The following is a 24,081-nucleotide window of genomic DNA, read 5'->3' as shown; positions in this document are numbered from 1 at the left end:
TATGCAATCTGTGTGAGCAATAGAAATGTACAGATTTCAATGGTTTGTATTAATGAACATTGATACAAACTCTTAAGCCTGAAGATTGTTCTTACAGGATTTTCTTGTTGCCAAAGTAGAGAAGAGCCTGAGTAATAAGAGAGGCTGAAAAAAGATTTCTAGTTGAACAGTCACCACTTTCTGCAGTGAGCAGACCCAAAAGACACATGCCATTTCTGAATTCTGCACTGTTTCTGAAATTCCTGGGAGTTAATTTACACCAATTTGAATGTCCTCAGAAAAATTAAGGAAATTGATGGTCTCTCTGTGATACATTGGTAGCATAATATTGTAGCATTGATCATTATTTGCTAGGCTTTAAATAATATAACCATAACTGTTTTAGAGCAGCTTAAAGTAGTTCACAGGCCAGTATGAGCTGAATAAGCCTTAGTCAGCTGCATAATTTAGTAGCAGTCTAACAGGACTGTCCTGAGGATGAATGATCTAATCAAATAAACATGGGGGAAGAAAACACTTCTGGCTAATGAAATCCCAGATGGAAACTGGGAGAACTTGGGATAGGGGGAGAAGGAATACTTGCTTAGTTTTTACTCTTGCCTGTGATCTGCTTTTAGCCACAGACAGGCAGGGCTGTATAAGCTAGTACAGCTGTTATTAGGTTCTTATACTCTAAATATTGCATGGGTTTCTGGAAAGAGGAATAAGTTACTTTCCTTATCTGTTGGACTAGGACAAGAAGTAATGGGCTTAAACTGCAGCAAGAAAGATTTAAATTAGATTTTTCAAAAAGTTTCCTAGCTGTTAGGACAATTAGGATAATAAGCTGTTGGAATAAAGTGGGTCTATCCATTATCAGAGCATTTAAGGCACCTCAGATAAATAACTGTCAGGAATGGTTTGGATATAGCTAATTTCCCACTGGGTCAGAAAGACCAGGTGATCTGTCATGATCCATTCCAGCTCTAAAAGTGACACTCTGTGACACTTCATATTCATTTAGGCGTGTGTGATTGGTTGCAGTCCCTCCACTACAGCGAGGAACCTTCTGGTATCACATTCTTGTCAAGCCAGGAATCATCTACAACTTACTATAAAAAGGGCAGAATGAATTTTTCTCCCAGGCTGAGAACCTCTCGGCTAAAAAGAGGCAGTCCCACTGGGTATTTATCACAAGAAACTGCAGAGTAACAACTTCAAATTTTTAAAACCTGAACCTTAAACAAAAACATGCACACTTTTATTAATGAACTTAGAGACACTTCAAGGAGTATATATTTTGCTGTCAGATACGCACATGGAAAGATTCCCTGAAAGATATCTTGTGAAAAGATAGGTAAGTTACCACCTATATTTAATTGGATAAGCAGAGAGAACAAAGCTACATGAATACTTGAAGTACATTTGAACGCTGCATATTTGATGCGAAGTGGAGAATGGAATGCTCCCCAGTGGAACAGTCTCTTGGGATGCTCTTATTTCAAGTGGAATCTCATTGTGGATCACTTAAAAAATGAGTTCCATAAAAAAAAAAAGTCCAAATTTGTGCATCTACATTTACTCTACTAATACCATTAAAAATGAATAAGGCATATAACTCACTATGCTGTTGTTGAATTAGAAGCTGTCTTTTTACTCAGTCTTATAACCATCCCTCACCTGTGCCTTGTTTTCTGTACAGACTGTGGTACCAGGTATTGATTGGCTATAATTAACATGATTAAAAAAGTATAACCTCTGTAACTGTGCCAAAATGAAAAATGTCTCACATTTATGAACATAAATAATTGAGTCTTTTAATATACTGTTGATTGTAAGTGTCTAATTGGATAAGTTTGAATAAATATATGAATATGAGTTGGGCCCTAGGCAGAGCAAAGAGTTAGCCATGGTATGTACTAATTTATTACCAGAATTTAAATTTCAATTACCTATAAAAATGCCTTTAAGGAGCCAAATGCTCACTTACAAACCATTCTCCTTTGTTTCCACTTTTCTTACCCGGAACATACCTAGTTTCAAATGTATTACAATAGATGCTCAAAGCAGTAACTAAGAATGATGCCCTCCAGAGTACTAGTGCTGGCAGAGTACTAATATATCCACTAGTGTGCCAGTCATTGCCATGCTGGTCATTTACACAGAATGTATTTAACTTTGCCATCTGATTCATTTTCTGCTACACTTTTATGGAAATACTTATTGTACTTTATTGATATCTCATGTTTCATGTCAAGAATTAATAACAATGTGATGCCCGGAGAGCTTGTGGAGGTATACTGAACACTAATACACTAGTACACTAGAGGGCTATGTCGGGATTGCAAGATGTTGTGACGAACATTTCCAGGTGGTGAAAATCCAAAATAATTGTTTTTTAAGGGAGGGGTGGGGGTAGAGAAGGCAGAGGAAGGATTTTTACTTGTCCTTTTTTCACATAATTATTTGTAAATTACTTTAAATAAGTCACCTGAAGGATATCAAGTCAAGGTAGAGAATGAATTGAAAGTATTTAATTCATTAGTAGCTCCATTACATATGCTATCTATTAGGTATTTTTAATATCCTTTCACTTATTCAGATGTAAATGAGGAGTAATTCTGTAAATGAAAAGTGATTCTATTGACCGTAATGGAGTCAAATTGATAGAGGTGGAGCAGCAAGCCCCAGATTAAGACATTGCTCTGCCATTGCTATTAATTAATAAAATTTCATAATAAATGTCATCCCAAATGGCATGTCTTTACCCTTTATGAAGTCAGTTACATTTATTGGCATAAGAAAAAGAGTATGTTTTCCTTAAAGTTTTATGATAATAGTTTATACTTACTATGGTGCATTGCCTTCAATCCCATAATTATTGATATTGGTTGCTGCTGTAATCCCACATATAATAAAAGGAACTCCACCACTAATCAGGTAAAATCTGTTGAGAGATAATAACTGATGTTTTAATTTGCCTGACTTGTAGTCAAATACTGCTTTTAAAATAATTGTACCTTCTTGAAGTATCTTGAGTATACAATATTGCTGAAACATTAAACATGTCCCTAAAACCAGAAAAGGAAAGAATGAAGTATTGTTACAATAAACACTGTACTTTATGAAGCAAACAGCAGAAAGCTTAATATTTAATATTTATATGGACCCACTTTTAACAATCTCTTGACTTATGTCTTTAGTAAATGTAGTTACTGTTGCAGTCACATGAAGAACAAAACCTTGTCTAATGAAAGAACCTACATCCCAAATGAAGTTATTCCACTCACCTAGATATTTATATTTAATAGTTATTAAATATGTAAGCATTATAAATTAAAAATATTCAGACAAAGCAGCTGTAATCACTTTAACCTGAAAATGTTCCCAGGGAAATTCAGAGAAATCACAGAAACATTTTCCTAACTCCTGGATGACAAAAGAAATGGAGTTCAGTTAGGCAAAGAGAAAAGAGGCAGTCTACTTGACAAAATGTTTTTTTTTCTGCACAGAGGAGCAATCTGGAGAAATCAGGAGGATTAAACATCCCTTTGCATATACTACACTTTTCTTCACTCATTCAATAGCCAGCCTTGCAAATGCATTAAAATGTGAGGCCCTCTAAGACTTTAGCAAGATCTCATAAATATCCAGGAGAGTGTTAACCAAAGCGTTAATCTTTCTGTAAAGACTTGTATTTGAAGACTGAAAGCACATAGATTCACACCCTTTTAACCAGTTAAATGCCACTGAACTACTTGGAAGCAGCAGTCATCCCAATGTACTATCATTAGGCTACATTAAAGTCCTAGGGGATGTCTCACTGAAGTTGGTGTCCTGCATTCCTATGTCCAAATTCAGCAAAATATACCATCATCACATTTTCCATTTATATAAGCAAAACACAAAATTATGCAGGGAGCACAGCACTTCCACCGCTGCTGTCTCTGAGGTGGAGAGCACCAGACCTGTGCATGTGCGGTTACAGCTGGAGGGAATGCTGCTCAGTGACAACAGGGAAAAGACAAAGTTAGTTTCCTTTCAAGCCACAGACGCTTTCCAATCACTGCTATTATGTTGATCATCAGGACTAAGAGGAACCTGGTAATGTGTGGGACACATTCTGGCCAGAATCTGGCCACTAGTTTTCTATACTTTGTTACAAATATTGGGAAATTTCACAGTCATTGCAAGGCAGGATTTTTACAGAAACAGAGTTATAGTAAATCAAACCCAGAATTAGTGTTAGCATTTCTTAACCTCTTTTCCCCACCTCCTTTCGAAGCAGAATTAGAGGCCAGGCCTCAGAAAATTTCATGTTAACATTTACAGTCAATCTTTGTCGTAATGGTCTAAGCTGTAAACAGAGCAGAGAAAATCATCCTCCACATTCATCAAAAAGCCCTTCAGATTTTATAACTTCAAAGTCATTAAGTATATATTTTTTCTTCAAACTTGGCTTATTCTGTAGAGCTCGACAAATTCCAATGAACAAGCTGCGTCCTTACAAAATCCACTCATTCCCTGCAGTTTAATGATTGTACATATCTTTTGACTTGAGCATGTTGAATAAGCTAGCTTCATAGCTTATTATTACTTTTAACAAAGACATGTTCAGTGACATTTTTGAAATTCAGGAAGTGACTAGGGTAAGCAATGAGGCATAGAAAAGTTAATACCAAATTATGTAAGAAATAGTAAGGAGCAGAAAAATAGGAATACAGAAGCAAGTATAGGAAACTGCACTTCGAACTCATCTGAAGTGATTACACCATAGAATTTACCTACAATGCAGCCTATAATTTCATTTTTTGCAGTGCCACCACTTTTTACAGATTGGATACATACATTTAAACCATATCCTTATCTAAAGTCTCAGACAAGCCAGTATTTGGGTGTTAGATAATCTACTTCATATCTCACACTTTCAGCAGGCTGCTGAACACTACAACAGTAGCATCAGATGTTCTGGAAGCCCTTAGCTGTACAGTGCTTAAGAAATGTGGCAAAATCTAGCCGAATTCCTGTCCTGGCTCATTGCTAAGAGAAAGAAAATACATTCTAGAAATGACATAAGGTGAAGTCAAATGGTTTCAGCGTACCTGAGGTGCACTGTACTGATATCCAGCACAGCACACTGCCTGCCCTGTCTCATTGGAAAAAACCCCAGTAAAATAGCAAATAGAAAATGACAGTGTATACAAATGATTCTTCATTGGTGGGTTTGGGATTCTTAAAAGGTGAAGGGAAAAAAAGTCTGCCAAATAGAAGAAAAGTCAGCAGGAGACGAATGGGGTTAAAATAGAACAAACAGAAAATATAATCAAAGAAATTGAAGTTAAATTGCAAGAGCAGAAGCACATACTCTTGCCCATTTGTGTGAGCTCATGGATACCTTAAATAGTATATAAAGAAGAAAAGACCACACTGGAAAGTCACCAAAGAGAAGAAACATTGTTCAAGAAGATCCATATACATGTTAATTGTGAGGAAGTGCACTTAAAATTAAGAAATTTAGACCAGTCTTTTGAAACATTAGTTTCTATGCAATCATTAGTTTTTATCAATTTCTTCTTTTTCACCCAGATGAAACGATTAGGACAAATAATTTTGAAGAAAAAGCTGAAGTAGAATTGATAGGGAATGAATAAAAAGTGAAGAAAATGCAGATAATAAATAGCTATGCTTCATACTTCCCAAAAACTTTTTATCTGAGAGAATCAAAGTGCTTTATAACATTAATTAATTTAGCCTTACAGCACCCTGTGTGGTCAATAAACATTATTATCCCTGTTGTACAGATGAGAAAACAAGCAAGGAGAGATTAAGTGTTCAAGGTCATGCAGAAAATCTGTTTCAGAACGGGACTTCTTAATTCCCATCCTATGTTTAAACACAAGGCACCTCTCTTTTACTGTAAACGAAGGGACAGGGCAAATCACAGCATCCAGGAGTTTGTCTCCAAGCCCAAGAAACATGATTGCCTCTCCATGAGTTCAAGAAGAAGCAAGAAGGAAGGATCCCCTAGTTAAGGTGGTTCCCTCCCAGTATTCACTAAGCCTTGTCAATGACTGTCTGCCTGTTACTCCCTACAAAGCCTGATTTGTGGAGGAGGAGCCCATGTGTGCTATTCCCTGTGCGCTCTAATACTAACTTCCACTGGTATTTTGTATAGCACTGCCTGGGCATGTACACAGAGCACATTTTCCAGACCAGTTAAAGTGGTCTCAAGGTAAGGGTTGTAACTGGAGAGATGCTGGGTTCTGCTGCTTTTGCTGCTGCAGCCAACTTTCTGTGTCTTTCAGCCATACAAGAGCAAAAGCAAGGGGTGATGTTCCTGTCCAGTAATGCTCATTCACAGAACAATATAATAAAGCAGTACCAGAAGGATGAACCTTGTAGATTGAGCAAGTGTACATGCTTTTCAACCATATTCCACCACCCCTGCCCTGTATATTTTCTTATTTTGAAAATAATGATCAATCTTTTTCCTACACTGTTTGCCTAACTTCCATTTACTACTTCCTCTCATCACTATCTTTTGGTTTTAAAGGTCTATATCCATTGGTTCTGTAACCAGCTTTTGTCTTCCAATTACCTTTTCTACTTCTGAGTTAATTTCCTAATTTTTCTCATTAAGCCAGTTGTCTCCTCTTCACAAAAGAATATGTAGTAACTCAGCACCCAGAGCCAATTTCATCTACTTGTGTTACTCTTCTACCATTCAAGACCACAAACAGTGATACTCAGGCTACCAGTAATGAAACTGTGTAGGGAGCAGTAAGAAGACAGAAGGACCCTGCTCTGACAGATGTGGCTGTTACGATGGAACCAGCTAACACGGAGGGACTGACTGTAGTCAAGATAGCTATGCATGCAAATCTTTAAAGACTGGGAAACCACAGGGAGGAAATTAAAACTTTTTTCCGGCTCAAATTTGATTTTGACAAGCAGTTAATTTATATAACATTTTAAAATTGTTTTACTATTTTTTTCGTTTACTATTACTAATTGTAAACTATCTGTGGGGTGATTTGGGGCTTTGAAGAAATTGCCAAGCTGTTGCTTCACTAGCCCTTGGGAAGAGTTTTTAAAATTTGTACATTGTTGTTGCTGGCCACCCAGGGATGTCCTGATGATTCCTAGCAGGCTTTCACATCAGCATACATTTATTCACTGAAGCTCATTCTATCACATCTTCACTAACATTGTTATGCAAGCTAATTAGATTAAAGCTAGCCTGGTAGGCCTCAGCATGTTGCACTCCCGCCTCTTAGCTGCAGTATAGGCAACACCTCCGGTCTGAAAACCACCCTATGCAGACACGCTCAAATGATGTGCAGTAATTTGTGGGGGGATGAATCATGCTCACTGAACATTAGAGGGAACCCCTAAGTTCCTGCTGCAGCTGCCTGAGACCAGTAAATACAATATTTTTTATTACATGCACTGACATAAACACCCCCCCCCCAAGAGAGCAGCAGACACTGCTTGAGGTGATGTCCCTCTGTTGACATCATGACATCCAGCTTCCTTTCAGCAAGAACTCCTCTTGTAAGGCAAACCCCACCACAAAATACTGGGAGCTACATAGCCAATCTGATAGAAACAGGATAATGTCAGCAAGAATGACTGCAATAGCCTGCAGGCAGCATCCATTCTGCTAACTTAACATACCATATATTCTTCTAAGTTTATTTCCATAAATATTACTCAGTAAGTCAGCAAGTAAAAGGTAAGTTCTACCCAGTGATGAGTTTCTTGCTTGAGTGTCTGGCTATTCTCTAGCCCAAAATTGTTTCCAGATTAAGAACCTTGGCTCTGGAATAAATTCTTCCACAAAGGACTAGACCTTGGCTTTGTGGGTGTAATGCCAGGCTGATTTTAAGATTTTTTCTGCAGAGGTTGGCAGAATGGCCATGTATCAGGAAGTGATTTAATAGCTTCAAATAGTCTTTATTGTAGACACTACTTCATTAAAATGTATGTATATTTAAAAGTATTCCTCTCCGCATGCACAAGTCTAGAAAGGTACACGTTAGATATATAAAGATACCAGTGAAACATTAATTTCTTTCTTTTTCCTCAATACAAAAAAAGATTCACCTATTTAGCTCCACTTACTTCTAGGGCACAGTTCATATAGGAAGAGATGTCAATCTATTAGTCACTTGCAAAATAAACATGAAAATAAAAGAGGAGTCACAGCAAGATGACTTTCCCCTTTATTTTTCCTTGAGCTGGGATTTGATTTTAACATCTTTGTGAAAATAATCCATATAGAAAATGGTCATTAACTTCTGAGCTAACCAGATGCCACAGTTCGAGTACCCGGCAGGCAGACAGATAAGTAGCTGCTCTGTAGAAAGCTGAATTTATGAGTCCAATTTTCAAATAATTCTTCCTGAATTTTTCATGCATCACATAATTTCATGGTCCTTTTTCCTGAGAATTTTGATAAAATAAAAAGAAGACTTTGTAGAAATGATGGGATTTTGAAAATATACTTTCCATTTAAGAAAAAAAACAAAAATCATCATTTTGAATCCTATTCCCAGATAGTCTTGACTTATGAACATGTTTACAAATACCATGTTAGTTTTGCTTCATGGCCTTGTTGAAGAGAAATAGCCTGTATTTCTTAAGTGCTTTTTCCCTGTCTGCAAAGTAGAATATAAACATGGAGAATACACACACACACACAAAAGGAAAAATCATCTACTAATAATGCTAAACTAAACTTTAATATGGCAAGTCAAACTCTAAAAGGTAAGTAACAGCAGAATTGAGTTGTGTGAAAACTCTATTTAGCAGCTTTATGTGGCAATATTGTTATTCTTTTTAACTGCCTGTTCACAGACCATTTTATTTTTTCCATAAGATATTTCACTCATTCAGCATGGAAGGAATAAGGATCACTGGACAGGTAGTTATTCATTTATATATATATATCCCTTCTTTCTAGATCTCACTGCAAATTAAGAGCTTCACAAACATTAATTAATTAATCTTCATAATGTCCGTGTGAGAATATGTATAATCTTCTCCATTTAGAGGCAGAGACTAAAACAGAGAGAGATGAATGACAAAACCATTAAGAAAAGTCTCTGCAGATTTGTTTGCTCAACTTAAGATGTCCAGGCCTCCATTTGACAAAACTAGGCCCTAATTTTTTATTAAAATTGGCCATGAAATAGGAATTTAAATACTTTGCTGGATCTGCCCTTAGAGTCTCATAATATGGGAACCGGGGCAATAAAGTGGGAGAATGATAGTCAGTGTCAGAAGATATGAAACCTCACCTATCAAACGGCTTCAAAAAGAGTTGCCTTTCTCGTGTGAGCCCACTGCACTAGATACTCATAACTGAGTTTCTCTTCCTTTCTGTCTATGTCAGATGATGTCTCATGCACTGCCAGTTAGGTAGTGTGAGAATTTAGGCCCTGCTAGTGGAGGAAGCCAAGAGAACGTGCTGAAGCTATTTCTATTCAACTTCCCTGGTTAACACCCTTCATGGCTAGTGTAGCCATTACGTCTACTTCAGTATTTTGCAGATGAAAAGGAATTTACAGGCTGGCAGTCCAGCTGCAATTTGCTTTACCGTGACCCTGTAAGACAGTCTGAGCCAGCAGTGAGGACAGAGAAACAAAAATGCATTAAAAAAAAAAAAAAGAAATCAAGAACTCAAAAAAATGTTTAGAGAAAAATCAGAAGAAAGACAAGGGGGTTTCATTTACATAGAGATAACTGTATTGTCTCTTGGTGAGCTAGACCAACTTGAAAAGCCAATGTAGCTAAGAAGCAAGAGAGACCTTGCCTTTTTTTTTTTCTGTTTTATTGGAGAATGCCTTGGGGGCTGTTGGAAATCAAAGAGAGAGATGATTCTTACAGTGCATTCCATGCTGCAGTTTAGCTCTATTGACTTCTAGTCCTGCTCAGGCTTAATGAATAACTTAAGTCAGGGTAAGGAGGTACTCATGCTAAATGTACTTCTGAAGGAAAGAAGCAAGTAAAATATTAAGCAGCATGTTGATGAGAAAAAAAAAAATTTATTAGTATTTCTTAAAGAATCTATATTTTTAAAAGCTTAAAAAGAGCATGGAGCTCATAGAGAGAAAACTGTTTATGTTAATGCTTGGAGAGAAAAAATAGGAGGAGAAATAATACTCATGCTTTGAGTATTTTCTATTTGCACAATCATTTTATCCCTAGGGAACACAACAGGCCTTTCAATTCAGTTTCCACAGTTAATTTCTAGTAGTAAAATGGCTGATACTCTCGTTTGGAGCAATTCATTGCTACCTCATTTTTCCGGGCATTTGACTACTCTGGCGTAGAGCTGTTACCTGAAATAATTTTGCAGTTCCAGCCTACTGAATCAAACACAACTGCTTCACTGAGCATTGCAGTACACCTTTAGAAAGTCAATTACCATCAGGATGTCCTTCTGCCTTTCAAAGGGGAGAAAAGAACCATTAACCTATCAACCCTCATCAAGACAAGAAATTCTGATAACAGCCTATATATGACAATACTATTTTATGTAATATGAAAGTGAAATGAAAAGTAAAGCATGAAAAGATAGTGATAATAAGTGCTGTACCCTTATATTGTCACATATTTAATACTTGATTCACATTATATTAGTATCAATGTTTTATGACTGTCAGTAGAATCACCTTGAATTTTAAATAGAAAATATGGATTTCTTTGGTTTTACTTGATGTAATAATTCATTAAGCCTGCCAAAGGAACCAAATGGAATGACTAGCAGGAGGAAATATATTTTAATTTGGATCAACTGTGAAAGTCACTGACAGGGGGTTCTGGTCTATGTTCTCCTATGACTAAATTTTGAATTTTATTTTATTTTTTTTTTAAAGGAATTTATGTCAATCCCATATTTTACTATGGCAGTCACCAACCAACTCCCTGAATCACCCTGTGTTTCATGCATTGTTAAGTTTGACACTTACTTGCTTTGTAGACAGCATTTTTTTTGTCAAGAAGAATGCTTTTTCTTCTGCAGTAATTTTTTAAAATTTCAAATGGACCAGTCAAGTCCTTGCTTTGTAATTTTTACATCACCTGAAAATACACTATTTTCAGCTTTCACAGGAGGAGAACCTTTGGAGAGTTTATTCAGAGGTTATTTATTCACTACATGGTATATCTTTGGTTTTAGGTATGAAATCTATTTGTTGTATTAAAAAGAGATATTCTGAGACCTTATTTTTTATTATGAACTCTATTGCCGAGTTAGAGCTGAATATCTTTGATTGCATAAGTTTCACAAGTAATATGTGAAACTGTCCATTTTCTAGAGAATAATACTCTTAGTTTTATTTTCTGTTAAGTTCTTTCGCTGTACATGCACAGAATGATTCAGGAGATATTAATGACCAAGCAATCGATGTCATGAAGATAGGGACTTTACTGGTAGACCCAGGTAGCTTGTTCTTAGATTTGCTCAGCTGAGCATTCATGACAGATGTGTGCAAACAGACAATGAAAAGAGAATACAGGAACTCCTGGGAAATATCTCTAGGGAGGACACGTTAATTCTCTTCTCCTAAATTCATGTCTTCTCTTCCTTTTTCTCTTATATAAATCAATGATCTTATATAAAGGGCAAGATCTTTGCCCATAGTGCCAGAGGGAGCTGAAATTGTTTAGAAGAAAGAGAAAAATACAAGAAATACTTCAAAGAAGTGAATTTCCACAAAAACTACATTGATAATTTGCACATTTTTTTGCAAGCCTTGTATCTTTTGATACGATATTAAGGTCCTGTTCCAGAATGCAGGTGATAAAGAATCTCAGCTTTCTCTACTGAACTTCTATGTTGGCACAGAAACAACTGAAATCTGATTTCCTACAGATTTTGTCTTATGATTGTCTTTGGTGTCTGAAAAGGTACAAGGTCCTCTTGAGATCTTTCCCATAGTTATGCCATCTCTATATCATTTCAGCCATCCCTTATGTTGAGGTATTCATCTTTGTTATTCACCTGCCCATCTAGTCATGTGAAAATTACAGGAACTTAACGATCTTTATCCACGTCAGGTTGACTAGCCAAGTTATTAGACAGGGAAAGCCTCAATGACAGTCACATACTTAAGAAAAATGTTCTTCAAGGAGATCATAATATAAATAAAAATAAATTTCCATTTTTCCATGACAGATAATTATAGGCAAAATGTGAAAAATGTGAACTTTAATGGTTCAAAAACTAGCAGACAAACAGGAAGCTTAAATTCACTGGTTTCAAAAAATGTCCTGTTTTTTACACTAATACCACAATTTTTACTTTAGTTTACTGATTCTTGAATGATGAATGTTGGTGTGACTACTTACAGAAAGAAAACAGTAGCAAGAAAGCACAGCTCCAACAAGCTAAAAAGCATTTTTATCTCTTCTGCTGGCCCTGAAACATTTCAAGCATCTTATAAAGCCTGTTTGATTGATACAGGCCATTAAAATAATGTGTTTAGGAAATCTAATGTTGCCCCATGAAATCTGCCATTTCTGCCAAAAAAAAAATTTGCATTTCTTCAATGAAAATGAAAATTACAGCTTCACACATAACTGTATGTAAAAGTAATGAAAGCATCAGCTGGTTTCTGTCACATAACAGTGATTGGGTGGTTACTGTTATACAGAGTACTCTCAGAAGTACTTTAAAATTGTACATGTTCTGGCCACTGGGTAACATACATATTTTTAATATTTAATAGATTCATATTTAATATATTCATATGTCCTTGTAAAGTGCTTTCTTATGAAGTTTACAGAACAATGGTAAATTTAATCTCTTTACCTAGATTTGATCAGCATATCCTATGCATATTCTTAAATGATACCCACCAACAATAGTCAAGACATATTTATAATGTCGGTGTACAGATAACATACGGAGGTAACTCCATTGGCTTTTAAATATTAAAACTTCAAAGTATTAAAGCATTCTTACTGCTTCTGAGGATTTTACCAATGAGGTAACAAACCCCCCATCTTTAAAATATTGTTAAAGATTAGGTGCTACATCCCCAAAATTTAACAGAGTGTTTCAGGCTTCTGCATCTCTGGTTTCACAATTATGTGCTAATCACAATTTACTACTACCTTCCATCTATTTAGGTAATTGGGTTTATTTTCAACTGCATGTATCTAAAATCTAATCACACGGCTAGAGCAAGATGTATCCTCAGGCAAAGTGAGAGAACAAACTGCGTTGTTTAAGACATGAAGAAACCACACACTAAATAAAAATAATATCATTTTGATTATTAAATCTTCTTGGTCTATGAGAAGTATTCAGTGACAAACCCAGAGGGCCATTTAAAATCGAAAAGCATTTACGCAGAAGATCCATGGAAACCACAAAACCCTTTCTGTTGAATCTTTCCAGCTACCAAGCTTTTGTCATCGACAAATCAAACCCACATTTTTAGGGAAAAGATGAAACAGTTTCTTGAAAGGAATTGTTTCTGATGTGAAAAGCATACAAGCAGGTTTTGAATTCCTCTAAAGTCCATATTCAGTGCACAGTAAAGGAAGGGAATCTGTGCTTTATTTTGGTTCCCATTTTAAAATATTTTGATGAATTTTTTTGAATAGTTCTAATATTTTTAGGGTTTGCCACAGGTCATGAGTTAAGGAGGGGGCATCTCTGAGATTTAAGAAAAATTAGTACCTCAAACATCAAAGACATGATTTTCATTCACACAGAATATTGCTTTCACTCATAAAAAAACCCATAAGGAAACACTTGCAGGTGAAGTCAGTGCAAGGCACAGATGTTAACATCCTAAGGTACACCCTAAATGACTTGACATATCAATTCTGAAGGCACTACATTTTTTGCTTTATTTACCAAGACTGCACAATGAAAAATCTAAAAAAAAGTATTATGTGTAAGGTGCCTGTATAAGTTAAACATGAGTCTTTTTCTTTTTTCATATTTCTACCCTCATATTGTCTTTGTTCACAAATACTTGGTGAGAAAAAAAAATCTCAGGACTTATATGGAGCAGCAGAACAGAATAGAGTGCCTGCCTCGAGAATTAACTTGCACTCCACAAAGACTAGAGTCTTATGCACCAGAAATCTGAAATGGGAAGCTGCAAAATATAGCTCAGATAAAAACGCCAAACTATTAAGATGAAACATTTCAATTTTTTTCCAACCAGAATTTTTTCTGAATATCTATTACCTAATCACTTCTAAATATTGACTTTAATTTGCTTTTCAGAATAAGAAGACATATCAAAAATGTTGTCATCTCCCATGAATTATAATTCAGTTTTACAGCTGCCTACATTTGGAACATGAATCTATAGTATATGCAACCACTACTTACACCTCAATGGACTCATACAGAATGAAAACATTAGAAATCCAAAACCTATTAATTTGATTAATTGTGAATAACTACTTGGTAATTTGATGGCATTCCAACATTTTTAGAAGCACATTTTATTACTTCCTGTCGTTTTTCACTTAGGAATCCTTAGTAATGACAGATTCATTTTCATGTATTTCAACACTGTAGTATATTCCTCAGTTCTGCTATTTGAAAGCAAGCTGCATTTCCTGTCTTTCATGGCTTAAGTATTACTGCACCAAGTAATTTTAAACCCATGTAGCAATGATTAATGTATTTGGATATTTTCCTAGAACAATAACCAACAGTCTTCACATCATTGAACACATCACATTCTTGTTAGGACATAACAAAGTTCCGTACCTTCTTAATGCTACACATGTTGATGGGTCACTGTACACTGACCAAGGTGAGCAAAAAACTATTATTCATAACAACATGCCCCGAGGCAAGAAACCATTTAAATTTTCCTTTGGTACAGTGAACTACAACTTATTTGGTACAGGGAACTATTATACCAAGTGAACCTGCTCCTTTAAGTGATAATGTGAGAAAATCATCTGCAAATGCTCAATAATTAGGTGTCTGGACTCTCTTCTGTGATGGGGAAGACAGATTCTCTTTCCTTGAATTAGATGATTAAGGGTCAGCCATCACACCTGAGTGCTGTGAGTACTGGATGTTCAGCATTCCAGTATTAGCACAAATGGTACTAATTTCCTTATGAGGTAGGGATACTTTCAGTTTGCAGGGATGGAAAATCACTTCCGTCGCAACTCTATTTTATTCTTATTTATGCATTTTTTTAGAAATTTGTTAAACTTCTGAAAGAGTCGGGACTAGAGAATCAGAACCAGAGTCCTCATGGACTGTGGCAGAATGAGGTGGCCACCACATCATGAGTTTCTTTTCCTATCCCTCATATTCTCTCATCAATAGTTTAGATATACTATGTGCAATTTGATGGGAATTTCTTGTGTTTATAAACATGATATTTATATATTTTACATTATGTGGCTATGAATTTTAACTTACATTATATACCTATGAATTTTAATGATGTTCTGTTAAACTCATTGGGTTTTGTTCATGGGATTAAGAGTGATTTTTTTTTTGTGCTTTATTTCAGACTAGGTTACAGCCCTTACATTTCATGTTTGTCGTCCATTCAAGATGAAAGCTAAAGGAAACAGAACTAGGATGGGAGGAAGAAATAAGGTCCTTGGAGATTTTCAAAACTTGACTAGATGAGGCCCTGAGCTAACTTTTAAGTTGGATCTACTTTGAGTGGAGAGTTAAACTAGATGACTTAGAGATGTTTCTGCCAAACTTATTATTTTTATGATTCTATGATTAACTTATTATTCATTGTTATCTTTTCAATCTTATGAGGGTCCATCCATACTAGCTGTCAATGCTGAGAGAAGGGCTCTTTAAACCTCCTGCTCTTCTAGTTTATATCACTCTGTAAATTGAAACATATGCACTCTTCAGAGTAGACTGATTCACAGGTGAGTGAGCATAGCTTAAAAATGCCTATAGTTAGAAGGCTATGTGCAGAGAGCCAGACAGAGTTCTTTAGAAGAGTACAGTGCATTATTAAAATGTAACTGAGATAGGACATGACTGAGGTCAGAAAGAGACCCCACCTCACATCCCATCAACAGTGGCTACAGCTGTGACTGTAGCCAAGAATAGTTGCAACAAAATAAAAATTTATGCTATGTATAAAATCTATTATTGTATCAGGTAAGTTGTGCATCCATTACTTATGTAAGTGTTCCCACTGGCTTTGGTCAAGCTCCATGAGTGAGATGCAGACTTGCATGATTTTGTACTACTCAACTGCATCATTCTTTTGCAGAAACTGATCTACACTCTAAAGAATCTTAATGAAGTTTCATCCTTACAGTTTGCAAAAAGGAAAAAGCTTACTTTTTCGTGTTTGTTTTCATGGAGAAAATAGTATATTAGGATTTATGCAATGTTATCCACTTCTACAATTTCCAATTTATCATCTTGACAGATATCCAGGTAGCCAAAAACTTAAAATCTTACCAAGTAGGTGTTATTAAATATAACAAGCAGCAGTGAAGCATTAAAGCATGATGGAAATAACTTTCCCTCATGGTTTTAGACTTTTGGCTTCTTTCTGGAACACTTTCTCCTTCATATTCCATAGGATGTAATTCAATCTGCTAATCTAGAGGTAGCAAAAAGCATTCTCTTTTAATGCTCTACATAAAAGAATGATTATGGATTACCCTGCTATTAAAATCATAGACAAACTGTATTCAATTAATGACTTGACTCCACAAAACCACAGAGATTTAGATTTATTGGTAAGAATTCAGGTTGACATTTTGTCCTTAATTCACCCTATTGAAAAGTAAGAAACAAAGGTACAATTGCATGAGTTCATGAGTGTCAACCCCAATTTTTAGTTTTAATGTTGAGGGTTTTTTCTGTTGTCGGTTTTAGTCTTACTAAGTTGAGCTATGGGAAATATTATATATATGATGATGGCATGAACATTTGCTTTTTCCTGTTGTTTAAAAACTGACATACACAGAAATCTATTTTTGGTGATCCCTATCCCAGATTTTAACCAGAAGCAAAAACAAAGCTTTTCCATCATATATAAAAAGGTCAAAGGGTAAGTTTCTAAAAAATCGCAGGGTTTCTGGAGCACTCAGCCAGAAGTGATCATGAAATCTGAAAGAAAAGGACAAGTGGAGATAGAGTTATCTTTATAAAACATAATTGTGAAATAGTAATTAAAAGCTAGAAATGACATGTCATTTCCAGAATGTTACTGTGTTAGTAATGCAGAAAAAGGAGATCTGAAAAGGAATGAACAGCAGTCATTACCAGCTTCACAAAACTGTAAGAGCATCTTGTTGCTCAACTTCCCAGGTCAAAAGGCTGCCTGGCTTTGCTAGGTATGATAATTGTTATCAGACTTGGCAATGCCAGAACCTCATAAAGGACTAAAGTGTTCTCTCTAGTTGGAAAACACTCTCTTAAATGCGTGCAGAGGGAATCTAGCTAATTGGTTGCTTCTTCAATATCACTAATGGAAGACTAAGAGTCTATATGAGTAGACAAGTTTAATGTCATTCTTATAGGAGACAATAACAAGAGTATGATATGCCACATTAAATAGTCCAAAATGCCTTACATATGAATTATAGCCAGCATGGGGTAGCTGTTCTGAAAATAACAGTGGTAGTAATTTGCCCATGATTCCTGTTCCTTATCTTTTTGATTCATGAGAATGATTTTTACTGACATCAGTAATCCCAGAAATCAAATTCCAAAGTTGTATGCATAAATTTCTTGGAAATGAACTCTGCCTGTATAGGCATTTTTTTCTGGAGATGTCTGTAAACTCATCTAATGTGAAGAAGCAGCAAGATCCTATGACTGACCACTCATGACTGTCATAGTTAGCAAATACCACAAATTCAGGGACCCTCCATAACCAACCTATAAAACCAATGATTGCAAAAGTAAGAGACTGGAAGAGAAACTAAAGCAATAAATAAATCTGAAGAAATTGTCATCTGCTCAGAGATTTATAGGCATAAATTTGTGGATAACGTTCTTGGTGAATTACCTGTATCTGCTGACGTGACTACTTGTAATAAGCATAGCTACCAGTCAAGGCATGTTGGAACAGGGAACTACTTCTTACGTTTCATACATTTCCCACAAATATTATACAGAATATTTCAAGGTAAATCTCTGAAATCTCCAATTTCTTGGCATTGCTCATAAACATTGAGAAGCAAACACAAATGGTCTTCAGTAATTATAGTTCTCCTACCTCCCAATCAATAGATAAAACAATAACTAGGTACCTCTTGTAGTCAATAGATAAATAAGGTATCTCGTGGGCTCAGGTTTTCTTTCACAGAAAACCTAAGCCAATGTTCACTTGCAGATAAACTGTTAAAATCTTGAATGATTCCCTGAGTACCAAGAGTGATCCAGTAATAATGGCATCACCCTTTTATCTGAATAAACACTCAGTCATTATAGGCATAAAGTTTAATCTGGACATTCTATTTTGCTAAGATATATTAAATATTATATATTTAAATTCTTTTAATCTGTATCATGAAAATTCCAGGGAATTTACTGAGTTTTATTTGTAAGTAGCAATAAGCAATAATTTCCATCTATGAACCAAAATCTTCCTGTGATTAAATATGTGTAACTCCCAGCGATTCACTGAAAACCCGTTGTGGGTGCAGATGTTTCAGAGCAGAAGCTGGCCTAATTTTTTGTTATGTTTTATATAGTAACATGATACCTGAATAAAAATACCTGGAGGATCAGCAGCCAGTTTCTACAAGACTCACAACATTTCCAAACACTGACGGCATATTTGGAACACATTAGTTTCAAAGTCTCTTCTGTCAGAATTTGCTTGCATAATAAAACACAGGAGTTTCTTATGAAACCAACAAGGCTGTAGGAATTCAGCAGTAAATAAAGGTTTGAAAAATGAGAATACTGTTAGGAAAAATGCTTGTTTTAAGAATAACGGAATTGTAGGGTGGGAGTGAACATCAAGAGGTCATGTAGTCCACTCAAAAGCTCTGAGGCAGGGTCATATTAAACGTCTGTCATGACTGACTTGGCTTTATCTGATCTATGTTAACAAATTGCTTATGACAGATTTTCCACAGCCTCCCAAGTAACCGGTTTTAATCGTTGACTATTCTCATATTTTAAAATATTTTTCTAATATCAACCTTTTACCCCTTACTGCAACTTAAGCTGATTATCTATTGTCCTGTCTTCAATAACTTCAGAGAATTTTGTTATTAATACATTTTAAGCCTCTTATCAACGTTGTTATTAACACTCATAACTAGAAGTGAGGGTCCACAACTTGCAAGTGATTTAAGTTCATGTATTCCTTCTTTTTTCATGTTTACAACTGTCATTGCAAATAGGGAGTTAGAAACTTTCTTTAAAAAGTTTAGGATGAGGGTTTCAAACAAAATCACGTGAGTCCAGAAAGTCAAGCTCTAAACAGAGTAGGAAATATCATGATTTTTCTGATGGTACTGCACAAATATTCTCTTTTTCCTTTCCTGCCTTTTCAACTGTGGAACCTCTCAAGGGGTGTGTCTCACCAACAGGGAGGTGATTTACTATCCCATTAAGAAATATCAGAAATAGGGTTTGAACAGAATTTACAGAAAATAGATAAGGATAGATATGGACTTTTAAAATACATGATAATTTTTTTACCTAACTTGAGTTTGCTTGTCTCTTACCTTGCCGCAGGCCAGTGTTTTCCACTTTCAATTTCCTTTACTAACATTATCACCACCTCAGATGTCCTCATGACTTCTACTTTCCTGTGTTAGAGTCTGACTGATCTCTTTGAGACTTTCTACAGTTCTCCCAAGGTCTGTGTGTTGGTCTGCACTTTGTTTCAAGACTCATCCTTCACTTAGTTTTCTTTAAAGATTTCTTTAGATGCTTTTTTGTGTCATTTTCATACCGATTCTCTATTTTATTTTGAGTCAAAATTTCATCTCCTGCTGTACCTCTTGAACTCCTCTACTTCTCAGTTTCTATACTTTCAATCATTCCCCTGAGTTTCTCTCATTTACAATGTATGCTCTTCTGCACAGACAATTGTTCAACTGCCTCTGTAAAACACAACTTATACTTATAGCACTTTATAACAGTGCAAGACAAAGGTTGAAAAATCAGAAGGTCAATAGTCAGGAAATTCAGAATGCAAATTCTGAATATCTCGGCTGTACTGGAATTGTAATTTTTCCATGGAAAAATATGAAGTTTAAAGTGTTCAGTAGAAATAGCAGAGAAAAAGACCACATATGTACAAAGACCCATTCTACAGATAAGACCTGGCTTCCCTCTGCTATCATTTATGAACCATTGCAGGAACTCCACAGTAGGTAATTTTGAAGTAATTGATCCAGAAAATGTTACTCCAACTCCAACAGTCAATGACTGGCTTTTAATCTAACATATGAGAGCTTTATCTACTCTGGAAGTGATTCTTAGTACAGACCTTATTCTTTACTCAGAATACTAAAATTATAAAAGTTACATAAGAGAACTTTAATTTCCCAGCCTGCATTAACTTAGCTGCTGTGATTCATTTTTCTGTTTATGTTAAAAGGAAAAGAGATGATAAAAGCAAAAGGCAAAACTCTGAGGCATTGCTGTACAAGATGTAGCTTTGAACAATGAGCTGCCTTCCACTCTACAATTTATGCACCTTGTTCCTGAAGACTATTTCACTACTTATAGCCTTAGCAGTAATGCAACTTTTCCTCCCAAGACTTTTGAGCCCTCCTTCTAAACAGGCGTAAACTAGAGATTATCACACATATTTGGCAGGAAGTATGCATAGAATGAGTCAGGTCTGAAGCTTAATTTACAACAGTTACAGTTAAATATGCTCCAGCATATTTAATGTAACATGTGTATCTGTAGATTTCACCAGTCTTGTTTGTCCAAGGAATATATTTTTATTTCCTTGAATTTTTCCATTCATTAATATAGAAAAAATATTCTGAAGTGTTAAAATTATGCATTTAAAACTATCATTGTTAAAAACACATATATGTGCATAAAAATATATATTTTGTTTCTATTGCTAGTTTATTTTAAGATAACCCATGCACTTTTTATTGTTTAGCATTTGCTCTTTGAATCTAATAATACCTTTAAGCCAAAATTACTTTATGGAATAGTGGCAATGCATTGGTAGATGCAATATCTAATAAGACCTATGCCATGCTATAATTTAAATGCACAATGATTGTACTGTACTGCAGTTATTATAGAATATTGAATAATTCTGTATTACACTAGTTGGTTGCCTGTAGTGTTTCTAGTTTCTGTGATATTGCAGTTTATCAGTCTGCACAACATACTTCACAATTCTTCATGTCTTATTATGTTTTCTTGCAACATCACTGTTTTCATTACAGTTGAGCTGGATGTATACAGACACCCACTTAAAAGAGAGGTGTCCTGTAACAAGCTTTAAGTTCCATCTTTGTCACATAACAATTTTCGTAAGAAAGAATTTGTATCTAATGTGACTCTGGCTTTATTTAAATAAAATGAATGCTTCATTTTTAAATTTTCTTAATAATAAATGAGTACAATCATCCACAACTAAAAGTCAGATAGCCTGTACTGTAACTGTGGTGATATTATTTCATGCAGATGGGAATGCTTAGTTCTTTGTCCATACTGTGGCAATAAACACATTTGGAATTATTTTATGCATTTCTCTCTACAGCTTTTTTGCATAATCAAGTTTAATCTATATGACACCAGAGAATCATCTGAGAAAATATTTAGCTCTTTCAAATCTGATAAAGTTTTCTATGAAACCCCCACTGGAGTTTGAATATATTATCTTCAAGGATTTTTAGAACTTGCAAAATTTCCAATCAGCGTTTTACATTTTGCCTGGAGCAGCATATCAAAACATAGAGCATTTTATCAAGCTCACCCTACCCTCTAACTTATCCTCTACAATTATGTATATGACTAGCTTGAATTCTAGAAAGTGTTGAGGCAAGGAATAGTGTTACAAGAATTCTCAATTTCCAGGAAATACCTAGATGTGAACCGATGATTAAAGCAGATGAAAATTCAACCTAATACAGTTCTGCAGATCAGCATGTTGCAGTTACAGCCTTTCAAACCTGAAAATGTCAGAGGAATCATCATAAATCTCCCCGAAGCTCATAACTTTGCAAGCTTGCAAATGCCATAACTCATGTAGTTAAAATTTCTAAGTCCCAAGACCGTCATTCCCTCATTAAATGACTAGGTATCAGTCAGATGTTGTAATTTTCTTTTTTTGGTTGTTTGTCAATAGCATTAGAACTGGGGAGAGTTTCAGCTGAACGGGTCTTGATATGTGACTTGCTATGCTACTTAATAGCTTGTTTACAAGTAATGAGTTGACATACATTTCTTTTGCAATAACCATAAACCATTTCTTTTCATGTATACTTAGCTCAGACCCTGTTCTTTAAACAAAGACGATAAAACTTCATCTTCTACCTCAACATCTTTTAAAGATTTGGTATTATTGGATTTCTACTGTGGAAAGTGTCAACATCATGTATATCTCACCTGTACCTTGGCTAATGAAGCTACAGCAGTAAAAAAATCCATTTTCTACTTTGATTATAACATGCTCTTGAAATAAGATCAAATCAAGGAGGCACCTCTGTTCCAGGCATCTTTCCCTTAAAGCATTTGATAGTGCATTCAGGTCAGATTTGAAGAATAATTTTGCCAACTAGGAAATGAGAACAAACTTTTGAAATACTTCCAGTCTGAGTCTTGATTCACAAGCCAGATGAAGTGAAACTAAAAGTAAAGCAGGTGGCTCTGTGACCATCTCGCCCCTAACAACATAATAATTCAGTCACTCACCTTGAAGGTGGAGAAGTGAAGTTCTAATCACTTCTCCGGTTTGATTCAGAGTAGGCAGGAAAATACCTCCATGCTATGACACCATACACTGGAAATCCAATGCCATCTGCAATGAATATTTACGTGGCCCATGCAAAGTGCAACAGCTTTCTCAGGGTACCACTGACAATATATTGGCACTTGAATCTCCTTAATATTTTAATAATTTGGTTTTACTGAAAATGTTCTTGTGTGGAACAATTAATTCAAAGCTGAATTAAACATTTTCTTTGACCTAAGATAATTTTCCCCCATATAATGGAAATGCACTTAGCTTCAGGCTGAAATTGAATAAGAAGAATTCATGAAAATGTTTCCCTTATCACCATTTTATACCCTTTTCTACTGCAGATCTTTCAGTTACATTGCTAGCTAGCAATAACATGGCTCTGGCTATAATCCATGACTCCATTTGACCATATATCAGCCTTTTAGAGTGATCATGTTAAATAGCTTGTAATACCAGTATGTCCCTAAAGTATCAAACCAACTTCCAGACACCTTTAGGTTCTGCAGTCCTCTCTCCCCATCTCATTAATGATGAACAGACTTAAACTGCCTGTTTTGTTCTTCTTCTCTTTTTTGGTATCTCTAGCTTTTACACCTCAGGTGGCAGCATCTTTCTGGGCATTCTGGCTAAGGTCCCAGCATCACAATTCTTTTTTGTTTGTTTGTTTGTTTGTTTGTTGTTTTTTTTGAGAACTTGCTGAAATTGGTGGGCTGATAAGGCACAGTACAGTCCGACTGATAAGATCAGCATTTCTAGTGTGTCCTGGTTTCAGGTGGGATAGAGTTAACTGTCTTCTTAGTAGCTGGTACCGTTCTATGTTTTGAGTTCTGTATGCGAAGAATGTTGATAACGCTGATGTTTTCAGTTGTTGCTAAGTAGTGTTTAGTCTAAAATCAAGGATTTTTCAGCTTCTCATGCCCAGCCAGCGAGAAAGCTGGAGGGGCACAAGAAGTTGGGATGGGACACAGCCAGGGCAGCTGACCCAAACTGGCCAACGGGGTATTCCATACCATGGGACGTCACATCTAGTATAGAAACTGGGGGGAGTGGGGGCGGGGGATCATCGCTTGGGGACTAGCTGGGTGTCGATCGGCAGGTGGTGAGCAATTGCACTGCACATCATTTGTACATTCCAATCCTTCTATTATTGCTGTTATCATTTTATTAGTGTTATCATTATCATTATTAGTTTCTTCTTTTCTGT

General features: G+C 35.7%; 1 protein-coding gene across 1 annotated transcript in view; it reads right to left on the bottom strand.

Annotated features, from left to right (window-relative positions):
- LOC115348192 (adhesion G protein-coupled receptor A3-like) overlaps positions 1–24,081 on the bottom strand; it is a 290,759-nt gene that overhangs the window by 4,981 nt on the left and 261,697 nt on the right. Inside the window, exon 18 of the mRNA XM_030030491.2 lies at positions 2,831–2,926. Coding sequence (XP_029886351.1) covers positions 2,831–2,926 — 96 coding nt within the window. The remainder of the gene's footprint in view (positions 1–2,830; positions 2,927–24,081) is intronic.

This window comes from Aquila chrysaetos, chromosome 11, assembly GCF_900496995.4.
Source record: "Aquila chrysaetos chrysaetos chromosome 11, bAquChr1.4, whole genome shotgun sequence".
Taxonomy (NCBI): Eukaryota; Metazoa; Chordata; class Aves; order Accipitriformes; family Accipitridae; genus Aquila; species Aquila chrysaetos.
Note: the sequence above shows the minus strand (reverse complement) of the source record. Positions and strands in the feature narration are given on the sequence as shown.